This window comes from Lissotriton helveticus, chromosome 4_1 (assembly GCF_964261635.1).
Source record: "Lissotriton helveticus chromosome 4_1, aLisHel1.1, whole genome shotgun sequence".
Lineage (NCBI taxonomy): Eukaryota > Metazoa > Chordata > Amphibia > Caudata > Salamandridae > Lissotriton > Lissotriton helveticus.
The window spans coordinates 421666977-421694626 of NC_136063.1; the positions used below are offsets into that span (position 1 = coordinate 421666977).

The following is a 27650-nucleotide window of genomic DNA, read 5'->3' on the forward strand; positions in this document are numbered from 1 at the left end:
AATGCTGAACGAGAAACAGTTCAATGCCACAAAAATGAGAGGGGCACCGAAGCAATGACTGCATTTCCTTTAACAAGGAAACATGCCATCACTCCTGGACAGATGTTGCAGGAAAACATCCAACAGAAGGAGTAATAGCTGATTGATCTTTGCAACTGTGGGCTTGCATTGCTTGGTGTGCCACAAGGTGATCTCTTTGAGAGAGCAAGCTGCCAGAGCTTAGAAAAATCAAGTGCATCTTCACCAGAAGACAAGCAGGAAACCGATCTATCTTTCCTTGTTCGAACTCCATATTTTGTTTTCCCCCAAAAAGTAAAAACAAAAAAACGTTTTAAAAACAAAAATCTTCATGGTTTCAAAAAAGAGAAAAATATATGCTGTTTGTTTTGGATATCATTGACAGCAAGATAAAGTGATGCAGAAGAGACGAGTGAATGAAACAGTGTGTCAAAATAAAACTGAGGGTTAGCCTCTGACCAGGCGCCACGGCCCACCTGTCGCAGCAAACAAGACCCAATCCTGGCAGCCAGACCCCAGGAGGGGTAGGCCACAGGGCATGACCTCTACTAGAACTTGCGCTCAACCCGCTGCGGGCGGCGCACCTTCTCTGCTCACAGCTTTTAGACATGTGCAGCAGGAGTTGGCGTAGGACCTAGCCCCATCACACCCGTGCAGTGCACCTGTCAAAGGCAATCAGCCTCCCCCTACACAAACAGCCTCCAGCGTGCACAGCGAGGGTAGGAAAAAAAGGCAGCCAACCCAGCTGTGGCGGACAACCCTCTCAATGCACAAGTTGTGGCCTTGCGCAGCAGGGGTAGGTTGCAGTGCGTGGACCCCGTCAGGTCATGCAACCCACCTGCTCGAGGCAGACAACTCCTGCTATGGATGACCAAGCCCCGCTGCACACCAGGTCCTTGGCATGCGCAGCGAGCGTTTGGCACGGACCGAATAAAAGCCAGGCACTACTCCTAACCTGCTGCTGGTAGCCTTACGTTTTGCAAGTGACGATGTCACTACCACCTATGCTCTGGAGTAAGGAACTCATTATAGTGTCCACTTATTGCATGAGCAATTTTTTAGTGCACAAAAGTCATGAGTCATAACCTATTGGCGAATCACAAAATGGCAACTGAATCCGGTATATAAAATGGCAGCTTGTGGGATCACAATTGCTTTTGATTTGTAAATGAAGTGCCATCTTTTATTTTTTTTCGGGAAATTCGACTTTTCCATGCCACTGCGTAATATATGTTAAGACATATATTTAAATAAATATATATATATTTAATATATATATATATATATATATATATATATATATATATATATATATATATATATATATATATATTCAAATTAACAGCGACGGTCCTTCTCTGTCTGCTTTACTATTTTGAGTGCCAGTCAACAGAAATGATTTAGGTTGATGTCCGAATGGATTGAGTTACCCTTCTGGAAGAACCACAAGCAAAGATAATGTAAACAGGTTTCCGCAAACTGAACAAGCACTGAATGAAACCTTGCGAGCCATTTTTTGCATATTTACCCTGGTTTCTGTGGGTATTGTGGGTTTGCCCTGTTTTATGTGTACTACACACTCTCCCATGTCACCAAACAATAACATGAATTTGATATACTCCTCTGCCTACACATATAAAATATTAACATAATCTGGGGGAACCTGTGCTGATATGGTGGTGTCTTCTATGTGCCCAGTTTAGATTTCGTTTTGAAACAAGGAAACCACTGCGTTCTGATTGTCAGATTGTAAAGGTAGCATCGTTTGCATCACCCAAGTTTCACAAATGCTTTCTTGAAAAAGATAACTACTGGCAAAGCCCGATGCTAGTGAAATATCTGATATTAAGGCACTGATATGGAGTGGTGTAACCTTAGGTGTGTGGATCTGAAACCTACCAAAGGAGGCTCGTTGTTTCAACCCTGCTTGTACTCATCAAATGTTTATCTCATCAAATGGAGATAAACATCGGGGAGAGGGCTCACACTGGCAAAGATTTTTAGAGAACTTTGTGGAAAATCATCCATCTCAGAAATGCCTTAAATGTGGTATTAATATCTGGAGATTTAGCTACTGTAGACATCGAGTTGAATACATGTGGGGATACTGGTCACAATCAAAACGCTCTCAGGTTAAGCTTCAATTGCATTAATGTTTACTTTGCAAATAAGGGTGTTTTAATGTGGGCTTACTATACTGGCTGCTTGGCCCGCGTCTTGCATCAATATAAGCAGGCCAATTTCTTCAGTCTCCTGCTGGTTTCTTTCAATTCGTCTGGCTTCGTTACAGGTTTATATTTTAGTAAACCTTTGTTATTGTGGTGAGTCTGCTACTCTCACCGTTCTTATATTTGAACTAATACTACCCTTTTGGCTGTGTGTGTCTCCTTTCTTTGATCTATTTTTCAGCATGTGGATAATGATGTATTAGAAATAAGGGTACAAGAAAAATATGCTAGATTACTAAATAAAGTCTATCTTTTTCCTCACTAGACTTGTCAAAGAGTAGAACTTTTCACTGTAGTTACCAGTTTTAACCTCTATGTTGACATCATGCTTATCTAGCGGTAACCACTTAGTAAACACGTCACTCCATCAAATGAAAATTTCTTCTTTTTGAGTTGTCCCTAGAGTTTTAAGAGCTTTTCTTACATTTTGAGCTGTAGCTACTCACATTGTGAGCTGAGATATTTTCGTTTTAATTACTAATTATTTTGAGGCTAAATAAAAGACTTTCTTGATCCATGATGTTTTTTCCCTTGGTTGTACTTTGTAAATAGATTTGATTCTCAACTGTGACACAGTACGTTTATCTGGGATCGTCATGGTGTCGGCTGGAGCTCCCAAACCACTCAGCACTCCAACGGTTCTTCTTGGTGAACCAGCGAAATATGGCATATTACTCGCACTTCTTTGTCATCTCCCCACCCTTTCTGATCCTCTAGCCAAGTTAAGCAGGTTCATATATCTTTTTGGGTCTCCCAATTCCCCATGGGGTCTAGGGGCAGGCCCCTCATCATCTAAGGCTGCTCTTTTAGAACTAAGGATGGTCGCAAGGCGAAACACGTCCTGTAAGAATGCTTGAGCAGCGGTTTACAAGAGACTTTGGTCCTCTTGTGAGAGTTTCAACTCACAAGTGATCTCTGCCAGCTCTAGCAACACGCCCAACTCTAGTTCAATTTGCTTGGGAAATACCCACATTTTATAGGAATTACAGGTAATGGCAAGCTCATAGGAACACATGGGGGTTTCAAGTCTACAAGGGGAGATTCTAACTGGGCTCAACTGATAGGAATAAGGAGCACAAAGGTTAAAGTGGCTCGAAAAATAAATTCAGTGGGTTGATTGTCATAACCTTGGCTGAGAGAGAGAAAACAGGGAAGCACATTTTCTTCTTGGAGGATCATATTTGGCACCAAATTCAAAGAGGTTACTTGCAGAGTAAAAGACTCCTGTCTAATTGTCCCCAAAGGAGTGAGAGTGTACTACGTTTTAACTTAGCTCACTGCCACTATGTCAATTATTGGGTAATTGCCACTCACAGATAGAGGTGGGAATTCCCAGTTCAGACAATGCACCCCATGCTGGAATCCTAGATGGGTTAAACCCCCAGCAGTTCCAGAGAAATAACCCCTCCACCACAGTGCAACTGTCTGCTATGCTTCTCAACTTTTTCTGACCAGGGAGGAGACCAAGTCAATTATCTGGAACTGATGTTTGTACCACAGTTATGCAAGTAATACTTTTATGATGGAACAAAGAATGGCAAGCTTCTTTTAACAGAAAAGCTATGCGTGTATCAGCTACGTACTTCTTGGACGTCTTCAAATCTGTTTAGAGCAGCACATGTGATATTACGATGACAAACCCTCAAGACAGAAGGAAAAACACCTAAGCAAACTCATACAACAAACCAAATTGTCCAGTGGGACCAGGGGTCCAAATTGTCCAGTGGGACCGTAAATGTGATTCGATGATCTGCAAGTTCCCTATTTTTTTTATCAACTTATGATTTTTGCAAAGCACTGGAGTTGCAAAACGTCGTTAAACTGCCTGAGATCGCTGTGAGGAGGGTGAAACACAGCAATGCGTATGCTATTCAATTAACTGTTAATTATATAGCGCATCTGAAACAATGATTTTGACAGAATCAGGCATATCCAAGTCAATGTACTCACAACTGGCTTGGCAAGGGAGAAGACCATAATGCCTTGCTGGTAGAAGATCCACTGGTAATTCCCCCACTTCTCTGCCACTCCCCCCGACATCCCTTACCGGCCTAGGCAGGCAAATCAATAGCAGGCTTTGGTGTACCCACGCAGGACCGGGCTGAACAGTGAGATACATGGTGCTAAATCATACAGGACACAGAGTAGTGGGGGAGAATTTATCAGGTCTTACTTCATCAGAAGCGGAAGAGGCATCACAAACAACCTGAAAAACGTTGAGGTCTCTCACGTCTGAGATATACGAGGATGGCGTTCCATAGTAAGTTACCTTGGAGAACACAATACTGAGGTGTTGCAACTCCTGTTGTTGAATGTTTACAGAGGAACATGATGAAACTAAAGCATATTTGAATAAAATACCTTTGTGTATACTGGTGCAGATAAGTTCATAAAATGCATTTATTTGAAAACGCCAGCTCTTCTTGCAACTTGCAATTGAAAAAAAATTACATTCTTTTACACATTTAAACTTACATTCCTAAAAATACTCGGCTAATTCGATGACATTTTAAATAAAGTTAGCAGAACAAAGGCCTAAAAGAGAACAGGCGCATGACAGTGCTACTGCATAATTGCAAAACACAGTCTAGCAATGCCAGTTGTACTCGTTTTAGAAACAAAAAATAGCCAGCTCATATTATGTTCGTCTACTACTGTGTACATATGGTTGTTGTTTCAAAGAAAAAAAATTCTAATCTGAATACTAAAGCAAAATGTTACTTTTAGTTTGAACCCGATCGCGGTTCAGCTGTCTGCAATTACTGCAGAGGAAAAGCAATTAATTGATTAAAGAACTCAAACATTACAAGAACAATTTTCAACGTTATTAGAAAAAATGCTACATTTAATTTGGCATGATTTTCCAACCTGGAATGCCATGAACTGCTCAGAATACTAATGCAGAAACATGACCTCCGTTTTTGAGCAAAAACGAACCACAAATTAATTCCATACATTCCTCTCATCCAAGTGCAACAATGAATTCAAATGTTCACCATAAAGTTCGAATGTTCCACTTTATGTAGCAATAAAAGTTATATTTGAGGCAATAGGTTTATCAGTAGAAAAGGCAACAAATTACAGGCTCTTACGTTTCCAAAAATTGCACGGCCTGGAGTATTTTCAAAGGTAAAGTGAAAAAATATTTTAGGATGTTTTATTTCTTCCCCAAAGGATACTACCTACCCTCATTCAAAGAACACAGTAATTTGTGACTGAGAAGTTACAAGCGAAATTATTAGCTACAAGACAGGCGGGAAAAAGAAGGCGAAATGTGCAGGTGAAACCAGGCATGGGAAACCTGCGGGAAGCATGGCAGAAACAGCAATTCCATTAGTTATTTCCCATTTAAGAGTGGAAGACGAGCAATGGAGCAGTAATCCTGCACCCTGAAAGTACCGTGCCATTGGTATGTGTACTTAGTGGTGAGGGAATACTAATGTGCAAGTCCCTCTAATCTCAGAATGGATGACATGGTGTAAACTTGAATGTAAGGTGGTAATGTCCCGAGCGCATGCAATATTTAATGGGTCTGCAGACTGTAAATATGTTGGTTCTTATTCAATCAATACATACTCCTCAAAATAAATAGGAATGGCTCTCAAGTGTTCTTGGGATAAAGTTTTAGTTGATTTGAATAAATGCCAATCACGAGCAACAGCATACATGTCTGCATATTTAAGAGCTCTTCAACTAATCTTGTGTGGGGTTAATAGATAACATAGATCTATGCCAAATTATTATTATTATTATAAAAAAATTTTGTAGAGCGCGTAGTCACCCGGGGGTATCCCAGCGCTGAGAACCCTATCCTTACAGGTCGGTGGGCCAGGGGGGGGGGGAATAAAAGAAGGGGAGGGGGAAGGGAATTCAGGGTTCCAGACGGGCAAAACTTTATTGGGGAAAAAGGTGAGTTTTCAACAGCCTCCTAAAGCGTAGATAGTGTGGTTCATTTCTCAGGTCCCGGGGGAGAGCGTTCCAAAGGCGTGCAGTATGAACTGCGAAACGTCTTCCGCCCGAGCGTGCCTTCTTAAATCTGGGGGTGATGATAAGGTTCTCCTTGTCCGAGCGGAGGGATCTGACAGATTTGTACGGTTTGATGAATTTCCTGAGAATAGGGGGGCCTTGACTTTGTAACAATTTGTGGGCTAGGCACAGGGCCTTAAATTTGACTCTCTCTCTAATAGGGAGCCAATGGAGGAGTTTTAGTGCAGGTTTGGCCGAGGCTCTGGCCGGAGTCTTGGTGAGGATCCGGGCAGCGACGTTCTGAATTCTCTGAAGCTTGTTCATTGTTGCTTCCGGGGCGCCCAGGTAGAGCACATTGCTATAATCAAGCCTAGAGATTATAAGACCTTGAATTAGCAGCTTTTGCGATTTGTGGGGCAAGAGGGGCAGGATGTTCCTCAATGATTTCAAAAGCCCGAAGCACGTCTCGGCGACTTTCTTTGCTTGCGCGGAGAACGAAAGGGCTGTGTCGAGCCACACGCCAAGGCTTTTTACTTCTTGTTTTGGGTCAGGGGGGGGACCCAGACAGCCTGGCCAGATGTTCGGGGAAAGGGTGATTCCTTTCTGGCCGAGGAGGAGAACGTCCGTCTTTGCTCCGTTCAATTTTAAGGCTGATCTATTCATCCAAAGTTGGACCTGCGTAAGGCAGTTGAATAAGTCTGCTGGTGGTTGGCTGGGATGGGATAAAGACACAACTAATTGTGTGTCGTCAGCATAGCTTACGACGCTCACTCCGAATGGAGTGATAACCTCCTCCAATGGGGACATATAGATGTTGAATAATGTAGGGCTCAGGGAGGAGCCCTGAGGCACACCACATTGGAGGGGGGTTTCGGATGAGCGGGTGTTGTTTTCCCAGATCTGAAAAGTACGCTGGTCCAAGAAGGACGAAAGCCATGATAGGGCCGAGCCTTCAACACCGACTCTCTTGAGTCGTTTTATGAGAAGTTGGTGATTGACGGTATCGAAGGCCGCACTTAAGTCGAGGAGGATCACTGCCACTGATCCTCCTTCGTCTAAAAGTGCTCTGGCCTCCTCTACCGCTGCCAGGAGGGCGATGTCTGTGCCCTGCCCTGGACGAAAACCTGTTTGTGAGCTTTTTAGTTTGTTATTGTCCTCCAGGAACTGTGACAGTTTCTTGTTGGCCAGTTTTTCCGCGATCTTGCTGATCCCCGGGAGGAGAGAAATTGGCCTAAAGTTGACCAGGTTCTCGGGATCAAGGGAAGGTTTCTTGAGCAGTGCTTTCACAACTGCCGCCTTCCAGCTCGGGGGCACGACTCCCTGTTGGAATGAGGCATTGATCAGGTGGGTTAGAGGGGGAACAATAATGGAGGTTACTTCCTTGAGGGTCCGAAGCGGGGCAGGGTCCCTAGGAGATCCACTTTTGATAGAATTTAGATTATTTCCCACTTCTTCAGTAGTGACTTGACCCCAAGAGGGGAGACAGATGGCTGTCTGAGTGTCCGGGGAGTCATTTTCTTCGCACGGGCTGGCCGGGGGGATTGAGTCAAGAATTTTTTGTATCTTTTCTTGAAAGAAATTCGCCAGCTGATGGCACTTTTCCTGGTCAGCCTTAGGGTCTGAGGGGTTTACCGGTCCTAGGTCTGGTGTTCTCAGAAGTTCTTTTAGAATGACGTAGGATTCTTTACTCGAGCAGACTGCTTTTTCTATTCTTTCCTGGAAGAACGTGGTTTTAGTCTTACGGATGGATGTTTTGTAAGTAGAAAGGGAGGTAGAATAAACCTCTTTATTTACTTTCGACTTATCTTTCCGCCAGGAGCGTTCCGATCTTTTGCAGTCCTGGCGCAGGGCTTTGAGCTCTGGAGTATACCACGGGGCCGAGGACACTCTTTTGGTGTGTTTAAGAGTAGCTGTTTTTGGGATTAGTTTATCCAGCGAGGCGGTAATCCAGGAATTAAACTGTTTGTCGGCCGTGCCGGGCTCAGTAGAGAATTCAGGGGTAGAGTTTGAGAGAGTGGTGGCCCATTCAGAGGGTACAAGTTTGTGCCATCGTCTATCGGTGACCTGGATTTTCCTAGTTTGAGGGGTCATAGAGGGGACATCCCAGGAGATAGGGACTAGGAAATGGTCGGTCCACGGTAAGGTCAAAGGTGGGCTGGTGGTGATGTTAGCAACATTGGTAAGGATGGGGTCCAATAGATGTCCTTTATCATGTGTGGGCTCTTTATTGACCAGTCGTATATTAAATGATGACAGGTCCTGGAGAAAATCGGAGGCATTTCGATCAGTAGGGTCCATGAAGTGTAGATTTAAGTCACCTACGATAAGGAAGTTAGGAGCCGAGGAAGCTAGTTGTGAGACCGATTCGGTGACAGCATTGAGGAATTTCCCAGGAGCACCTGGGGGGCGATAGATCAATAGTCCCGACAGGGTGTGAGCCGGGGAGGTTAGGATGGAGAATTGAGAGCTTTCACAGTCTTCAATGTGCGCGTTGGAGGTTCTACAGATAAGTTGTTCCCTGTAGATTAGGGCTAGTCCCCCTCCTCTCCCTCTGGGTCTGTGTTGGGTTTGACAGAGATAAATTTACGTTCACAGTGAACATTGTTCCAATGTCTCATAATTCCTTTTTATTTACGCATTTTACTGGTATTAAAGAAGTGTGGCCCCGGGCATCATAGAATCCTTTAGTCACCACTTGATGCCCTCCAGTTGCAGCAGCTTCGTGCAGAGATTATCTATTAAATCCACAGCATGCTGCCCCAAGGGCAGCCAAACCATGTGGGCATACAGGTACAAACCCACCTGTAAGTAAACTGATAGTCAAAGTCTTTGTTTTGGGGTCTGAAACGCCACCCTTAGAACATTAACTATGACAGAGCGAGAAAGAGAAGAACACTAGCACCCCACTTGCCTTAAATGAAGAAAAGGAGTAATATGGTTAAGAATATAGAGGTAGTTTTGACTAAGGGATTAGTTGTTAATAACGACACACAACGCTCGCACATTCTACACTCAAAAAAGCAGGGCTGCTTTGGAAATCAGAAACAGTGGGTGCAGGTAGTGCGCATTGTCACTCCTATGGGAACAGGGCTTATGTCTGATTATCGGTTTGACAATAAGCAAGAGAGAAAGAAGTTGGAAAAGAAAGACAGGAAACCAGCAACAAAAGGAGAAGGCAGAGAAGAAAAGGAGCATGCAGGAGTAAAGGAGGGGTAGAGTGGTGGAAGAAAGAGACGTGAGATGCTAGCAATATACACAGCCTTCATATTCGGCCAATTTGGCATTCAGCATTGATCAACCTATATTCTGGAGGCTTTGGCTTGCTCCGACCCAGCAGTCTTAAAACAGTTGGGTTAGAGATGTTTAAAGTGCGCATGTGTGGTTGGTCGCCACGAGAAGGTCGACCAAAGAGACATGCGCCCTTTAAACAGTGCAATACCAGCCCACCCTCCTCCCAGCTGCTGTCACCAGGCCCGGACTGGCCGTTGCGGGCACCGGGCAATCTTCCGGTGCGCCGCAAGGGTGGCGACCGGTTTTGGGCCCTGGGGGCCGTTTTTGTTACAGGTCCGTTTTTGCAGCATAGCTGCAAAATCGGCCCTGTAACAAAATCGGCCGAAAACCGGCCCCGGCAAAGAGCTCGGTCGCACCCCCACGGTGCGGGCCGAGCACTTTGCCAGGGCCGGATTTGGTTCTCAGTCCGGCCCTGGCTGTCACTTAGCAGTGGCCTGCCCCAGTCCTGATGCACAGCTCGGGACGGGGAATAAAAAATAAAATACTAATTAATTACCATTTACATTTTTCATCTCTAGGGCTTTGGGGTGGGTTTTAAGTGGGGCAACGCTCCTACGCTCAAACGGAGGAGCCGCCCCTGTTTTACACCCTGGAATTCTAAGGAGTTTGTCACACATGAAATAGCTCAAAATAAAGGATATTTCATAGGTGTGCGTCCAGAACCAATGGCTAGTAAACATATTTATGTAAAAATTATACTGCAAAATGCATTATTTGACCTTTAAAAAAACACAAAAATCATAGGATGTGGAGAGGAGGAGTCTTGAGAATCATCATCATCATCCCCCCCCCCCCCCCCAAGGAGCAATTTGAGACAGACATTCATGCGCCACATATTCTAAAAATCAAGAGATAATCAATCACTGTTTCTTCCCTCTAAAATGGCACCTGCACTGCTTCCTTGAAAGTGACTCCAGCTAGGGGAGAAAGCAAGTACACACAGCATGACCAAGTAAGCTAAGACGTGCCTGCATTTGTTCAGCTCTATGCGTTGAAGGGGCAGCAAAACCTTAAAACAGAAAAAGCCTCTGGCCTGCTTATACTGCCCGCCATAGGAGGGTGAGATTGAGAAACATCTGCAAATAATGTATTTGGGATATGCAAATCAAAGTGTGGCACAAGTATATGTTCACTAATAAAACACTTTTACAGGCAATGAAGATCACATATCTACCTCACGTTGTGCAGAAGAAAGTAGAGCAGCCACACATAACAAGATGCATGTATGTGTGCATCTCTGCATCTACCAGCTACCTGTTTATGCAACCATATAGTCAAAAGGAAGTGAAGTACACTACAGGGTCATAAGGCCATAGGAGGGAGGCTGAGTGTGGAGGTGGACTGGTACTATACAGAGTTATATGTAAATGTGAGCCAATAAGCTGCAACACTGTAATTACACAGCAATGGAAGTCCAAAATATGAAGAATGATGCAGTAAATAATGCGAATAGATGTGGCCTGTTAACTTTTGCAAAGAGCTAAGTTGCACTATACATGACACAACTTTTGATCTGTTTAAGCTTTAATTCTCTTTTTTGCAACCTGCAAATTACCTATTAGATGGTTGTTACGTGGAACGTTTGGTACATCTAAATTTAGACAGAAAATGTCACAGCAGTGGAGTTGCGTAATGTCGATAATGGGAAACAACCATTACAACACGGTTGTTTCCACGCATGCCATTACAACACAAGCGTTACAATCCAAGTGTCATTACAATGCGCAGACTTTACCACGCATATGCTTTTACCACACATGCCTTTACAACGGATTTCGTGTAAAGGTACGTATAGTAAATGCCAGAGCCGCAACTAGAGACAAATTTCGGGGGGGGGGGGGGAGGGAATGGGGGCTTAAAAACAATTTCGGGGGGAGGGGGGCTGAATGGTTAAGCAACATGCAGAGTGGAGCTGCAGGGGCTCTTAGAAGGGGTGAAACAACAGCAAAGCCACATTAACATGCAAATGGTCTTTTAAAGACCTGTGAAGTACTCGGGTGCGGCTGTGTGTGCCAGGGAAGCTGTCTCATCCCGGGCTGCCACACACGACAGAGGGGGGGGTGAAGCCCTTTGAGTCCAATGGGTGTTATGCGCCTGGTAAATGCAAATGTGTAGTAAAAAAAAATGAATATGCGTGGAGACAGCCGTGTTAGTAGGTGATCCACGTCATTAGAGAAAATGGAGAGACTCTTCTGCTTCCTCACAATGACGCGCACCGCCCTCTCAGACAAGCTGCCTGCACAAATGGCAAGAAGTAAGGTAGGGGGGTTTGGGCCTGGGTCTACTAATTTTAGGGGGGGCTGGGGAGGTTGTACAGGGGTAGTGGTTTAGTGTAGGGATAGGGCTGGGAGTTCGCTCAGGGGTAGGGTTTAGGATAGGGAAAACGCTAGGGGCCGCATTGGGGTAGGATTTTAGGGTTTGGTTCCAGGCAAGGGTATTTTTTTGTAGAAGGTTTAGGGTTTAAGGTAGGGGTCAGGGAAACCTTTACAATGCATGTGCTATTATCATACATGCTTTTACAAAGAATTTTATGGTAAAGGCATGCGTGGTAAAGGCATATTTGTTGAAAAAATTGCAGCCTCTTTCTTTATTATTTAATGCTTCTCTGTCCGACCAACAACCCCTTGTTCAAAGGCAAAAAAATACAGGAGCTTTTTCTGTAATTTTCCTTTACACAAGCACGTTTCTGGACTGTTCTCCTATACAAAATGTGCTGCTAGTTTTGCAAGCTGGTGGACCTCTTGCAACAAAAGAAAGTTTCCTTCGGTAACAATATTCTGATGGATAATTAATCTTCCCACATTTTCCTCAGTTTATGAATATTCTTTCAAGGTGTCAGAATGGTCTGGAAAATGATTCCCCTGCAGTAGCTCTTCAAAACCGCCAGGAGGCACTATGAAGCTTTAGGCACAACTCCACCAGCTGGAGATACCAAAATCAGAGTGGATTAGGTGCAAACCAGTGCGCTGTCACTTTGTCTTGGTATTGTTTATCTGCGATCCATCAAGTCATGCTGAGAGGAATCAATGAAGCATCAACAACAGCAAACAATGCAGCATACAAGATGTTTTAATACTCTGTGATCTTATTAATGACTGCACTAACTCACCGGGAAGGAGAGCGGGTGGTGAAAATACTGTGGAACGTTTATGAAACAACCAGAAATATCATCACCAAAGGTAAGTACAGTTTTCTTTTGATCGATATATCTTACCACAGATGCTTCACCCTATGAATGAGCTCAAAGCAAAAATACCATTGAGAAGCCAGGACTGGATAGTGACGATTAACCAAGCGAGTCTTGTTTCAAAGCCCATGGAAGGTACCCATCACGGCGTTACTAGGCTGTGAAACAGTATTGTTCGGCAAAAGTATTCAAGGACTGTTCAGCAGATGTCAGTCATCAGAACGCCTATGAAGAGTACCAAGGAAGCAGCAACAGCCCTTAGGATTGCCCATTAATGTCCTCTGGATGGTCTTTCCTGGCTAAGGCACAGCAGACTTCGATAAGGAGGATCACCATACAAGAAATGGTGAACTTGGTATCTACTGTGATCTGTTTCGCTACAGTGAAGCCAAAAAAGGGCTAATTATCCACTCTGGGTGTTGAGTCAGATCGACGTAATAGGACACGGCACATCTGAGGTCCTGTCTATGTAGCCGTTCCTACTCCTTAGTGGCATGAGAAAGATGGAAGAGTAACTGACTGGCCTATGTGAAAGGTAGCAATATCTTGGATAGAATGGATGGGCAGGTATGGAAGATCAACTCATTGGGGTAGATAGATGTTAAGGGTGAACAAACTGAATCTTGTGTTGACCTTCTTGGTGGCATCGCCATTTGAGCCTATGCCCAGATGCTCAGTTTGACACCTCAGTTTTAAGACAGCATTGCTGGTGGCAATAACTTCACCTCATAGGATCAAAGAACTCTAGGGTAGTTCAGCTTGTACTCAATCTATACATGGTCAGCGGATGGAGCCAGAACTCCATCCACATCTTTTTTTAGGTCAGGATAAGGAAGAGTCCGGTATCCGGGAATGGAGGTAAAACTCTGACTGGTCCCAATTGCGGGACAGTTTCCTAAAGGAAGATTTCTCTTTCATATGTCTTTTTTTGTGAAAAGATATTTTTGCAGATCTTTCCTGGTCAGAAGACTTACATGAAAGGGAAGGAGAGAGCTTTAGCATATCCTTGCTGGACTTGATTAAAAATAACCTGCCCTTATGCTCCTTGACTATTTTCTAGTGTATCAAAGCACCAGAGCCACAGCAAGCGGCATCATGTTCCAAGCCTAAATAACACGTGCAGATGTCATGTCAGTCAGACAAGGCTATTTTCTTGCTGTATCACTGAAAGACTTTAAACCCTAAAGTTTCATAAGATGATAAATGACCTGGTTGCAGTCAAAATGTCAAGAACTTTAAATGGTAAGGCATCAAGACAGCTTTGGACCCATGTCAATGAGATGCAGAAAAACGAGAGCGGATTGTTGCCTGTGCGCTGGATGGAGCCTAATATACTCTATGTCATCACAAACAGCGGGAAGAGACGTGGTTGAAAGCACATTACACTACCTGGTGGTGCTGGATATCTATTGCTGGAGAAATGTGTACAGTCAGGCACCTGAAAAGATGTATAGGGTGAGGAATCTGTGGGAAGATGTATCCATAATACAAGAAAAGTCACTCCACCTTCTATTAATGTCTGGACCCTTGTTCCTGAATTTTACAGGTTTCTATAATGGAATTAGATTTTACAGCAGTTGAGAGGAGCCAGTAGAAGATATTTTACATATTGGATTGCTCTGGTACAGATGTTCTGACCTGAGAAGATTAATAGCACTGTTCTGTAATGTGTAATGTGGTGAAGAAAGTGGCAGCAGATCTTTTGCCATGTAAAGTATGGTGACATTCATAGGCCTACCCTCAGCAAAGGCTATAAGGGGAACCAGATTAATCTATGTTTGTGCAGCATGTTTAGCAGCATCCGGATACGGACATGTGCAGACGGACTTGTCTTTGGCATGTCCGCGGCATGCAAATACAGAGTAATAACATCTAATTCGGCAGTTGCATATGGAGGCTGGAGTGTTTAGCCGACAAGAAGATGGTGGAGATTAGGGAGTAAGAGAATAAATATTGCACTGTTCAGGTGAAATAAACCCCCAAACAACCAGCAGTATATGTGAGAAGTCTGAGAGGGAGAAATAGCACAGAGGTAAAGAGTAATAGACTTGCTGGAAACTGTATGAGAGATAAATGAGTACCAAAAAGAAAATATGAAGACTGGTAAGGTTGATGATTGATTAAAATACTCAATTGCCAATTGGCGAGTAACAGTGATTGGAACAGAGTTAAGATGCAAAGAAGAACAAAATGGCCCTACCATGCAGTAACTGCATCTAAATAGGTGTTGAGGGGGGTCGCACATGGGGGCTGGAGCAGGACACCACCACCTAAGATGGCAGTGATTATGGCAAAATGAGTTGTCTGAAGACAGCAAAGTTCAGAAGGTTGTTTTCTTCATGGTCTTGGAAGAATCATCATTTTTGAGATTGAGGTCACTGACGAAGTTAGTCGAGTAATTCACTGAACGTGCAGTGATAAGGTTGGTGATTTTGATGATAAAGGTTGATGCGATACCTGGGGTCCTAGACCTTCATTACACAAGTTAAATTAACTCTTACATGGGATCTATATGATCAGAGGTTTGCACACTAGTTGCCTCCAATGAATCTCAGTTGGTTAGACTTGCTTGCCTTGTGTAGCACAATTCAGTAAACGCAAAGGTCTGGAATTGTGTTACAATGGTAATCTCTGCGCTACTGGAGAAGGCTATTGCAGACATTTTTAACATGAGAATATGGTTTATTGAAGGATACCTTAAGATAAGATTTGAGAGATTCAATACTGCCATGATCACAAGAACAAGTCATTAAGATGAATTTAACTGTATGCCTCGTTTCATACTTCACAATATTGTTTATGATATGGAGGAGAGTGTTTGAACTCTGGCATGCAAAGAAACTAATGGTTTTATTTAAACAAATTCTTACTTAGTGTTGCAGATGATTCACTAATTGGCAATAATAAATACTTTTCTGTGCTTTGACCCCTTCCAAACAGTAAGGTCACCTTGCGAGTCGCAAGGAATTTATATTCTCGAAAGTCTGTAACAAGCTAACCGGGAAAATTGTCTGTTTGGGTCTCATCTCACTTGCCTGTATACTATTAATAAAGCAATGCTTGCTATAGTTTATGTTTGTTGAACTTTAAATAATGTTTAAAACTGTATCTGTTAAAGATTAGGAAGTAAACTTTAAGAATTGTTCTTGAATGTACTGATACACAATGTGAATGCCTCGTGAGTTTGTGAAACGGTCCTGTGGACTTCATGTAATAGTCGTTGTTTACAAAATTTGGAAAGAAATGGAACTGCCTACCTTTGTTCAGAAATTAGAAAAAAGTTACATATTGAGGAACATAGACATGCAGGTTCCATGCTGCGAAATAAGACATACCTTGAAAGTGACTGTTGCCTTTGTGCAATAGAATCCCACAGAAACAATTGGATCTTTGAAAACCTGAGACTTCAGATGTGGCGTTGATCCATCATCAAATCCTGTGTAACCTTCTTCTCCTTCATTTTCGTAGCTAACAATAGCAGGAACAAAGGACCAGGCCCACGACACCCATCCCTGTTGATCATCATCTTGCTGCAAGTAGACATCTTGAGGTTTATATGGATTAGGATATTGCATCTGTGGACCAGATTCATCTTCACCACCTAGATAGAAATGTCAATGTTATTCTATGGCTTAAAAAGAAGTCTGAACAAAAAATAATATGCTCTACATAACCAAACAAAACATCAGAAAGAAGGGGGCAGCCAATTTAGGACAGCCTGACAGCGGAGTACAACTAATAATTTGACCTCAGTCAAATATTCTAACCTCTAAACAGAGCAGGTTTCCTATTGCAAATACAATATTAGACATTTTGAGGGGGTGTTCCAACCAACATGAGCCTTTAATAGCCAACAAAACAAAATTCAAGAATAATCCACTCATTTTTTTTCTTCAATGTAACGTCTCTAATTGTTTTCAATTTTAACAGCTGAAAGTTAACATTTGGCTGAATGCAATCTTTCTTCTTTCACTCCATTCTCTGACACATTTCAAGTGGAAGAAAGGCACATGTTACTTTGTTACTTTATATGAATGAATCGGTGTGGAGCCCTATGGATCCATGTTATTTGACAAATAAAGAAGAAAAAGTTAAAATGTTCATGCACAGGAAGGCTGAACATACAAGGTCAAGTAAACTATCAACTAAAATAAAACACATTGGGTCTTTTTACAAGTATAGGTGCTATTTATTGCAACAGGTAAATAACGATAACACAGGGTCTGTTATTTATCGGGTGCGATAAGTAGCTCCTATTACAAGCTTCTGGGGAATAACGTGCAGATTTTAGCATTTAACGCACCAAAATCCACATACTACGGTAAATACTGTATGCTTTCCCCATCTTAAATTTCACCAGGTGTAACCAGCCGAAATGTAACAAATGCTTAGTTATTTAACGTATCTGATAATTATTGGATGTGTTATATAAAAACAAACTTGTCATTTCGACCCATGCGTAAACAGGGGTTTCCGCATTGGTCAGAATTTAATGAGTAACTCGTAATCAGGGCCAATGTGCGTATCTGAACACTTGTACGCTAAATACAATTTAAGTAGTCTCTGAAATAAGAAATATGAAGGAACAACAGAAGAACCATTTTGCAGCTATGAACACGATGCTAAATATTCAATGGTGGTTCATTATAACAATGATCACTTAGTAAAATAAATAAACTGAATACGGTTTTTGGGCACTTTGCAAAGCCATGCAGCGAAGGAATTGCAATCTGACCTTGTGCAGAGAAAAAAACTAAATTCCTCATAAAATTGATTGCTGTAGCGAAAGGATTAAACCAGGATTGTGAACTCTATAATTACATTACTTAGAAGGCAGAAGTTCTGTACATCTGACCAAGTGGTTAAGACAAAGGACCACTCGTTAGCAGTAAGATTAATGCGGCTGAATGTCATACTGGACCACAATGTCTCCTAGTACACGTCTCTCTTCCTTCAGAGGGTTGCTGAATGGCTCAGTAACCAGATCCATATCCGAGAGACACTTACACTGGGGAGATGGATATAATCACTAGGACGTAATGGTAATATTTTTGCAAGCACTTTTATGGCTCCTTCATGAATATGGTGGATGAACTCTGGGTTACTGAACACATACAATGTATTCATCAAAGGAAATACAAGAGGAAATCCATGACTATGTACATGAATTGCATGTTTTATTACCGAAAAGCAAAAATGGAAGAATCCCAAATGATTCTACAGCTAATTACACAAATCTCGAGCATACTATTTTGTGGACTTGGAGGTTGTCAGTGACAACCAGGGCCAAGTAACTGAATCTGAAGCCTATGAAGAATTAGTTAATTTTAGTAACAATCAGATTGGAAAATTGATAGCGATTTGTGATGGACGCACTATCAAATGGTATATTAGACTTAAGGATAACCTTATTATATGGAGTATGGTAATATTAATCTTTTGTTTAATTGCAAGTGTAATGAGAAGAGTCATTCGCAAACCGACTATTTCAGCTTTTGGTAGGCCACCTTGGAGAATTTATGGGCTGATATGGCGTAGTGCAGGTCCGCTCAGAACAAAAAACGGGATAATTATTAAACTAAAAAGTATAATTTTACGTCAGGACCTTAGTCGAGTATTATTCATAATTTTCTCTGTTTATTTACTCCAGCCATTTCAGGAACTATATTCCCCATGATACAGGGGAAAAAGAACAACACAGTTCCACGAATCAGCGTCCTGAATCCTTATGAAGAGGCATTGTTCTTTCCTATTCCGCCTCTTTCTCCGCTGCTCCAGCAGCAGACAAGTATCATGTCTCTCTCTCTCATGACTCTTTTATTGTGTGCTGTTATCACCCTAAGTGTCAGGATGGACTCATTTCAGGTGTGATCACTAACAATTTTTATTCCTATTCAGGCGACTGTGAGAATCAGGTTCATTTATTGCCCTACGGCCGAATTGAGTATGTGGAGACCGCGCTTAGGTGCAGGAGTCCTCTGACCGCCAGGAGGCATTGTCATTCTGCAGCATGCTTTTTCCTGCCTGGGGAGTCCTGTGCAGCATTCAGCGGCTCCTGCAACAAGAAAAGGCAACGGTCTGCGCATCTCACCTCAGTTCTGCGGGAATACCCAGCGACTGCTGTTACAAGGCCCCGGGACCAGGAGCTTGGAGAGCTTGGAGCGTGATGGGGTCTGTATCATCAGAACAATCCGCATGGGTCTGATGCTCAGGTCTGTACATGAATGGTTCAGGCTCCACACTATTTAACTAAGGATTGCACAGGGTGTTGCCCCCCCCCCCCACACGGCCTAGACCACAAGAATCTTTTGGTTCCTTCAACTCCCTTGAACATTACCCTATGGGATTGACAGGTCTCGCTGTTAGCACTGTCTATACCGGCCATTGGTTGTTAATATGGTCAAAGAGACCTATGATGTACGGAGGGGAATCTTCTGTTTGTGGAGGAGGAAGAGGAGAAATGTGTTCCCTGGGACACTCACCTTGCTGAGCCAGTGGATACCTCAGTACAGAAGGCCTTAGTGCCTTTGGAGAAGTAGTTTATTGAATTGGCGAATGCTCACCTTGAACCCCTTCCTTGAAGGGAAGGCATCTCAGGACATTCTGGGTCCTCAAAACCTAAAAAGCTAGCCAAACTTATTAAAACACCCCAGAGACCCATTCTTAGATGAACTAGACCCAAAGCTATCAGACCACTTTACATGAGCACCAGTTACGTTACAGACGGACATATTCATTTTTGTTAGGCACGGGGAGGTTAAGTGATTTGCCCAGACTCCAACCCAGTTTCTCAGGTCTGGGGTCGACCACCCTAGGCATCAGGCCACATCCTGAGAGAGATGCGGTTTGGGGGTACCGGGGTCCAGGACTTTCCATGTGGTACTGCCCAAATAAGAGCCTTAATCATAGATCGCTGACCATAATAAACAGGAAGACCACATGCTAGCTGACTTGTTAGACTCAGATGATATCTTGCACCCTAAGTCGTGAGAATGGGTCCCAGAGGACAAGGTGGCGGCTTACGTGACAACAAGTCTCCACAAGCCACTTGAATCCGCAATAGGCTTAGAGCTGAATGCCCACCCCCTCCCAACACTCTACAAAAGAAAGTCTCTCTTACTCAGCAGATTGACACAAAATGGCCACCTTCCTGGCAAAATACATCAAGGATCCTAAGACTGGCATTGACTGCTCCGGGATGTCATGCTAGGATAACTACAAGATAAAGCAGGACCCCTGAAAAAGATTCTAGGCATAGCGGAGAGGGCCAAACAGTCAGGCTCACTAATCTCACCTGGCACCCTCTCTGGCGGGGCTCAGTGTGCCATCATATTCTTAGGAAATGCCAACTGGGCCATCTCTCTGGAGAGACACAGGTCTCTTCGTATTAAGGTCGACCACAAACTGGGGACCCAGTCTCCACAGAGGTGTGACCTGTGGTGTTGGGTGTTTCTTTCAGGGATTTCTTTATTACAGAACAGGGGAAGTTTGTCTCCAAATTTACTTCAATCGACAAAGCACAGGCTTTGCTGAACAAAAGTGTTTGCCACTAAGGTTTCCCCTGGGGCTTGGAGATGTAGGAGGTGATTGGTCGGCAACCCTTTCTCTAACGCTGCCTAACAAGGTCAGTATGCCAGGCGAGGATATTATTAGGACCAGTCGAAATTTGGCATCTTCTTCTCCTCCAGACGCGCAGGAAGAGGCTGCTTCAAAAGAGGCACCTCCAGAGATGGGGCCCTTGCCAATACAAATTCATGTAAGCGCAAACTTCACACATCAGGTGGCAGTGCGAGGCAGGCTGGCAAAAAAAATTCAAAATTGGATCCAACTAACCGCAGATGAATAGGTACTTCAAACAGCCAGTGCCTTCCACACAGAGGTCTGTTGGCCACCCATGGAGGCCTCCTTGCCTCGCCCCCTTGCCTTCTCAGAGGCTCATGCTCTTCTCATAGATCAGGAGGACTCAGACTTGTTAGCGAAGAGGCAAAAGACACTCAATTGATGGACGGAATGAAGAACAAGTCAAAACATTCACCCCCAGTCAAGAGGTCTGAGTTAAATCCATCATTCGTTTGCTCCCAATGCCACTGGAATGAAGCTATCCTTGCTGATGAGGGGTGAAACCTCGAACCCGGTCCTAGGATGCTTGATTCCAGTCTAGGGAGGACCTGGCCTGACAGTTCGAGCTGGACTACTCCCATTGGGCACAGGGTCAAGACTGATTTGCATATGGCTGGGTGCAAACTGGAATGGTATGGTGATCAAAAAAACGATGGATTTGCAGGGAATGGGTTGGGTAGACACCTGGCGATATCAGCATGCATGTAGTCAGGAATACACATTTGGTTCTGCAGTCCACAAGTCATTTTCTCGCCTTGATTACCTTTTTGTCCCCCAGCCCTGGATAGGGAGAGTGGGTTGTACCTCAATACTTCCGAGGGGTCTGTCGGATCACTCCCCGGTCTCATTGACGCTGCTTTTAGGTACGAAGCGACAACCGTTTCGTAGGCGCCTCTCCGCGTGGCACCTGCAGCGCGATGACTACCAATCCCACATGAGGGAGGCTATGGCGCATTACTGGAGGGGAAATGATGGCCCGGACACTGACGCCATGACCCTGTGGGAGGCCCTAAAGCCAGTGCTTCGCGGCGTAGACATAGCGTGGTGCGCAGCGAACCGTAAGGCCCGCAGGTTGGCCATCGCGGAGGCGGCGAGTCAGGTTCACAGCCGGGAGACAGACTGTACGTCGGAGGGAAGCGGCGAAGCAGTGGGGCAGCTACTCTATAACCAGCCGTATACCTCCCTACTGTTGGATGAGGCCCGCCAAGTTTGGTTAGCTACGCAGAGTAGAATTTATCAATGGGGGGACAAATCCAGCACGATGATTTATAGGCTGTGCCAGGGTACTTTTCAGGCCCAATCCCTACCGGGACTCCGTGACGAAGCGGGAGGCCCTATAACGGCCCCGGAGGCCCTGGCCGAGACCTTTGCACAATATTACGCAACGCAATACGCCCCCCGGGAGACCCTATCGGCGGAGGAGATCGACAAATTCCTAGCGGATCTCCCGCCCCGGGCGCTTTCGGATGAAGGTCGGGCCCAACTGGACCTCCCTTTGTCGGCCGAGGAGCTGGGAGAGGCTCTGGGTGAGCTGAATTCTGGCAAGGCCCCTGGGCCTAACGGCTTCCCATGTGAATTCATGAAAACGTTTAATCTCCAGCTGGGGATGCGCTACAGGAAGGCTCTGGAGGCGGCCAGGGACTGTGGGTGCTTGCCGGCGGACTGGCGGCACGCGGAGGTGGTGGTCTTTTGCAAGCCTGGGAGGCCGCCGGATCGCCCTGAATCGTATCGTCCGATCTCATTGCTTAATTTTGAAGCGAAGTTCTTAGCGAAGGCCTTGGCAAAACGCCTTCTCCCTTACATTGCGGACTTGGTCCATCCGGACCAGGCCGGCTTTATGCCCCACAGGGCAACGAGACATAACATCCGACGTGCACAGTTGGTGCTAGAGGCGGCGCGGGCGGCGGGCATCCCGGCGGCCCTTTTACTAACAGATATTGATAGGGCATTCGATTCCCTGAGCTGGCCGTATCTTCGGGCACTACTTCTCCGTCTCAATCTGGGCCCGCGTTTCCTGTCCTACATTCACTTGCTTTATACGGACTTGACGGCGGCGGTGAGGGTAGCGGGAGCTGTTTCCAGCTCGTTCCTTATAGGCCGAAGCACCCGACAGGGCTGCCCTCTTTCGCCTTACCTGTTTGCCCTGGCGATGGAGCCGCTGGTGACTTGGGTGAGGATGGATGCACATTTGCGTGGAGTGGAATGGGTAGAGGGCCCGTCAGACAGAATCGCGCTGTATGCCGATGATGTTCTTTTCTTTCTTACGGACCTGAACAGATCCGGTCCCAGGGTCCTGGATATAATGCGTATCTTTGGCGATGTGTCCGGTCTCACGCTTAATGTACAGAAATCGAAATTATGGGTCTTGGGAGACGGGGGAATCCTAGGTACTTGGGCTTCGGCCCTCCAGGAGGCGGCAGGAGGCCTTAAATATCTTGGAGTCTTTTTAACTGATGTGCCGGGAGTCTCGTGGGCCCGCAATGTGCAGCCCGTGTGGGATAGAATACGGTCTGATATGCAGATATGGTCCAGGATGCCCCTGAATGTTTACGGATGCTCGGCCATCTTTAAGATGGTCGCACTACCCCGTATCCTGTACCAACTTCAAAATCATCCTTACCCTATTTCACCGCAATGGTTCAGACAGGTGAACTCGGCTTTGGGTCGGTTCTTGTGGACCGGGGGTGCGGTGAGGGTGGCACTCCGCACCTGCTTCCTCTCGACCTATTGTGGGGGGCTGGCCTCGTCCGATGTCTAGTCTTACTACCAAGCGTCACATTTGCTGATCCTTAATGAATGGTGGTACGGGGATCGTGGCGACCCGACCTATGCATTGGAGAGATACCTGATGGACCCGCACACGCTCCACACAATCTTGTACTCGGTGGCCCTCCGGAAAAGACTCCCGGCGGTTACTCAGACAGTTTTCCGGGGGTGGCGTGATGCACTCCGACGTATGGGATGGTGGAACAGGCTGACGGGGGAGACTCCGCTGTGGCACAATGGGAGATTGCCGGCTCTGGCTTCCTTGCGAGGCTTCGATGGCTGGGACGCTATTGGTGTTTCGGCGCTGGGCCACGTCATGAAGGGCTCGGTCCTCAAGTCTTTTCAGGCTCTGCGGGAAGAATACGATATGCCCCAATCTCAATTTTTTCGTTACCTGCAGCTCCGGCACGCCCTGACCCCCACCATAGCGGACTTGACTACTCTACCTGAGTTCAGCCCCCTGGAGGCTAAGCTATTCATGGGGGAACTAGAAACCAAAAAAATATCTAGCATATACCAGACGTTGGTCACCCATTGTTCCCCTTCCCTCGATAAATTGCGTTTGGTCTGGGAGGGAGAGTTGGGGAGTTTGGAAGAGGAGGACTGGAGGGAAGCCCTGGAGGCCCCTAGGGGAGCAGCGATTGCGGTGCGCTTGCGCTTTATTCAATTTAAGTATCTGCATAGGGCGTATTACACGAGGGAACGACTGTGGAGGGTGGGACTGATTGCCTCCCCGGAGTGCCTGAGGTGTGGCAGTGCAATAGGCTCCTTTATTCATACGGTGTGGGAGTGTGTACGACTGCGGAGATTCTGGACCGGAGTGTGGGACTGCCTGGAGGAGGTGCTGGGCTGGGAACTTCCCCGCTCGCCGAAGTTGGGCCTCCTCCATGTTATGGAACAAGTGGGGGGGAATTTATATAAACGACATTTGCTTCTATTGGGCCTCATAGTGGCCAAAAGAGATATTGCCCGGGATTGGAAGGCTCCTAGGGCCCCATTGCTGGAGGTTTGGAAACGGGGCTTGGACTATAACATGGGACTCGAACGTCCGATATTTGAGGCCAGGGGGTGTCCCCACAAAACATTTTAAAGTATGGAAGAAATGGGCGGACTACAGGGGTCTCCTGCTGGACCCCCCGGCACCCCGGGCCTCCGACGCGGTTTGCGCCCTTACTGACTATGGGTGAATGGGTTCACACGCAGTAATTGTGATTGCTAGGCTCCTCTTGTTGGACAATGTAGACACCGTGCGGGGTGGAGGGAGGGAACCGGGTGGGTTAGTGGAGGGTGGGACCCTGGGGAATTGTTGACTGAATGTTTTTAAATGATACTGTTATAAGCACACTGCCGCCCTGATCCTTAGGGAGTGGTGTTCTATAGTGTGTATTTTGTCAACTACCAAAACCAAATAAAATATTGTTCTGAAAAAAAAAAAACGATGGATTTAGGCCCAGATCTCTCTACTGGGGTGAATGCATGACATTCTTCTATATTCTGTCCATCATTTGATCTTTTTGCATTTGTCACCCCGAGTGGGACGGCTATGCCCAGACCTAGATCCCGTGCTCTCCATGCCACTGGAGTCGAGCTATTCTGGCTGATGAGGGCTGAAAGCCCAAAACCGGTCCTAGGATGCTTGTTTCCAGTCCAGGGTGGGCCTGGCCTGGCAGTTGGGGCTGGATTGTTCCCATTGGGCGCAGGGTCGAGACTGATTTGCATATTGCGGAGTTAAAACTGCAATGGCGAGCAAAAAATGGATTTAGGCCCAGATCTCTGTACTGGGGTGAATGTATGACATTCTTCTGCATTCTGTACATCATTTGATCTTTTTGCATTTGTAGCGAAGAGGGCCATAGTCATATCGTACCTCCATCCCAACTGCTTCTTCGGCAATATCTTCCTGGCAGAGAAGAAGGACAAGGGTATCCGTCCAGTCATAAACCTTATGGAGTACAACAATTGACTAGTGTATCGCTACTTCAAGATGGAGGAGCTACACCTTCTATGAGAAATCTTGCATCCAGGGAACAGGCTGGTTCTCTTAGACTTAAAAGGCACCTTCCTAACCATTCCAATTTTCAGGGTGCATCACCTTTACCTGCAGTTCCACTGACACCAAGTATACGAATTCTCAACACTGCCCTTCGGCCTGTCATCGGCACCATGGTGCTTTACAAAAGTGTTGAGACAGGGGATGGAATTCTTCAGACAACAAGGCTTTCGACTTATGGTCTATCTAGATGACATTCTTTTGATGGATTGTTGCAGGGATTCTGAGGAGTCACATAATTATGCTTCGGATCATAGAACTTAGGTAGGGAATGAGTCATCCTACCATCTGAGTGCCCGGGACCAACTAGCTATAGTGTCTCACTTGCCCTTCTACTCACTCACAGAGGAACGAGTGATAATGCACCCCAGAACACAACACTCCTGACCCTCTCAGGAATTGTGGTTACAGGACACTGCCTAATACAAATATGTTCAGCATAGCAAGTAGTCCATAAATCATAAACGGAGCCGTCATTATATACACCGGCTCAGTCTAATCTCCTTCCCCTTCTTTAGAAGCACAATGATTATATATCAGAAGATCTCTGGGTGTTAGCAGCAGATCCAGTACCTTAGTATACACAGATGAAACTTCTACATCTCGGGTGCTGTCATGATCTTTTCCACTGGAAAGGTCCCTCTCCAAGTGTGTGTTAACTATCAATCCATACCTATTTGACAAAAGTAAATGTTACCAAACAGCTGCATTTGTGTGTTTTGTCTAGGTGCTAGGTCTGACAAGAACAGATGAACAAGGGGCATTGTTGTTCAACCTGGACTACAAGTTCAGACTAAATCCCAGGAAAGAACAGAAATCAAAAGCGTGTTCTGTGTGAAAGTACATTGCGTCACAAAGCAAAATGTGTTTGTAGAGTAACGTGCACAAAGCAGAGGACACTCTACAACAGGCGCAAGCTAACATAGGGAAAACGACAATGGACCTGCACAGGACATCTGATAGGATCAATCCTTAAAAAACGTCTGAGGAGTCATCTGCAGAGGGCCATTTCGATCCTGGAAAAAATGGGGTATGCAATGACCTACAAGAAACAAGAGTAAACTCCCTCTCGGAGGCTTCAATCCATAGGATTTGGCTCGATAAACTTCTCTCAGCCTTCCAACTCGGAAGCTATCTTAGATTAACCAGGAATTGAGAATGCTTCTGGCCAACCCTAAATGTTCTCTCCACCAGATAGCAAGTTTTGAGGGCCACTTATCGTCCATAGAAGAGAATTTTCCTAGATCGCTCCACTACTGAGCTCTTCTGCGCTTCAAGAGCTCCCACCTCAGGATGGGACTCACCTACTCTGAACTAGTACCATTGTCGACAGAGGCCAAAGAAGAGATACTTTGGTGGTTATCCTACCTGGAGGCATGTAAAGGAAGAGGAATCTTTGGCTCAGAACCCAATATCCTCATCAAATCAGATGCCAGCAAGCTGGGCTAGGGTGCCAGGTGTGGAGATTCGTCTTCAAGAGGAAGCTGGCCAGAACAAGAGCGGTCCATGCACATTCATTGTCTGGAACTCCTGGCAGGCACCTTCGCAATCAGATGTTGGACCAAGGACAGGGCCAAGAGCTGCATGCTTCCCTAGATGGACAATGTCTCGGCGGTTAGCTATATTAACCACCTAGGTGGAACAAGGTCAAAGGTTCTCACAATGACAGAAAAGGAGTTGTGGTAGTACGGTCTCTCCTACCTAATCTCAGTGGTGGCCCTCCCAGGCTCAGACAATTGGGTGGCGGACTGGAATTCCAGACATCTGAGGGATTAGAGCATCTGGCAGCTGGATTCTGTGTTCCATGCCTCAATTTGCAGTCTCTGGGGTCCATTCTCAGTGGACTTTTTTGCCTCCAGACTGAATCATCAAATACTGAGAGACTACAGCTAGAGACTGGACCCAGCGGCAACAGACGCCTTCCTGCAGGATCGCAGTCAAGAACAGGGATATATTTTTAACCTATTTGCAATGATGATGAGGGTTCTGGCACAAGTCCAACGACAGGCAGCGGACATAGTCCTGATCACTCCGATATGGAGATCATAAGTGTGGTTTCCAGTTCTCTGGCTCTTCCTGGAATTTTCCAATCTGGTTCCCCTGTTACCTTCACATTCTTAGGATGATTCTTGTTGGACCCGGCCTCATGGCGTGGTCCTACCCCTCCCGCACGGCGGGCCCCGAACGACATTGGCCCTCCGCTGGGCATCGGGCGGCCCTTGCCCGGCCCTGCACGCCCCAACCCTGCCGGTCCGGTTACCACCCCGGACCACCACTACCGGCCCAACTCCATCCTGGGCCATCACGTCACGAACCAAGTCCTGAGCACGAGGCCTCGCCAGACTCCATATTGGACCCACCACGTCACGACCACGTGGCCTTGGCCCCGACCAAGGCCCCAGCGAAGCCCCGACATCGAGGCACCAAGATCCACCCAGATGGTCGAGTGGCCACTCAACAGATCCCAGAGGAGGGAAGTTTCGATGGGCCTCCAGCCGCCCCCGGACGCCTGGTATCGATCGCC

At 45.6% G+C, this 27650-nt stretch overlaps 1 protein-coding gene across 7 annotated transcripts in view; it reads right to left on the minus strand.

The window, feature by feature from the left end:
• Positions 1–27650, minus strand: part of VPS13B (vacuolar protein sorting 13 homolog B) — a 3181000-nt gene that overhangs the window by 2777857 nt on the left and 375493 nt on the right. For all 7 annotated transcript variants that reach the window (XM_078686964.1, XM_078686965.1, XM_078686963.1 and 4 more), the window contains exon 8: positions 16026–16291. In XM_078686964.1, the coding sequence (XP_078543090.1) occupies positions 16026–16291 (266 nt within the window). The remainder of the gene's footprint in view (positions 1–16025; positions 16292–27650) is intronic.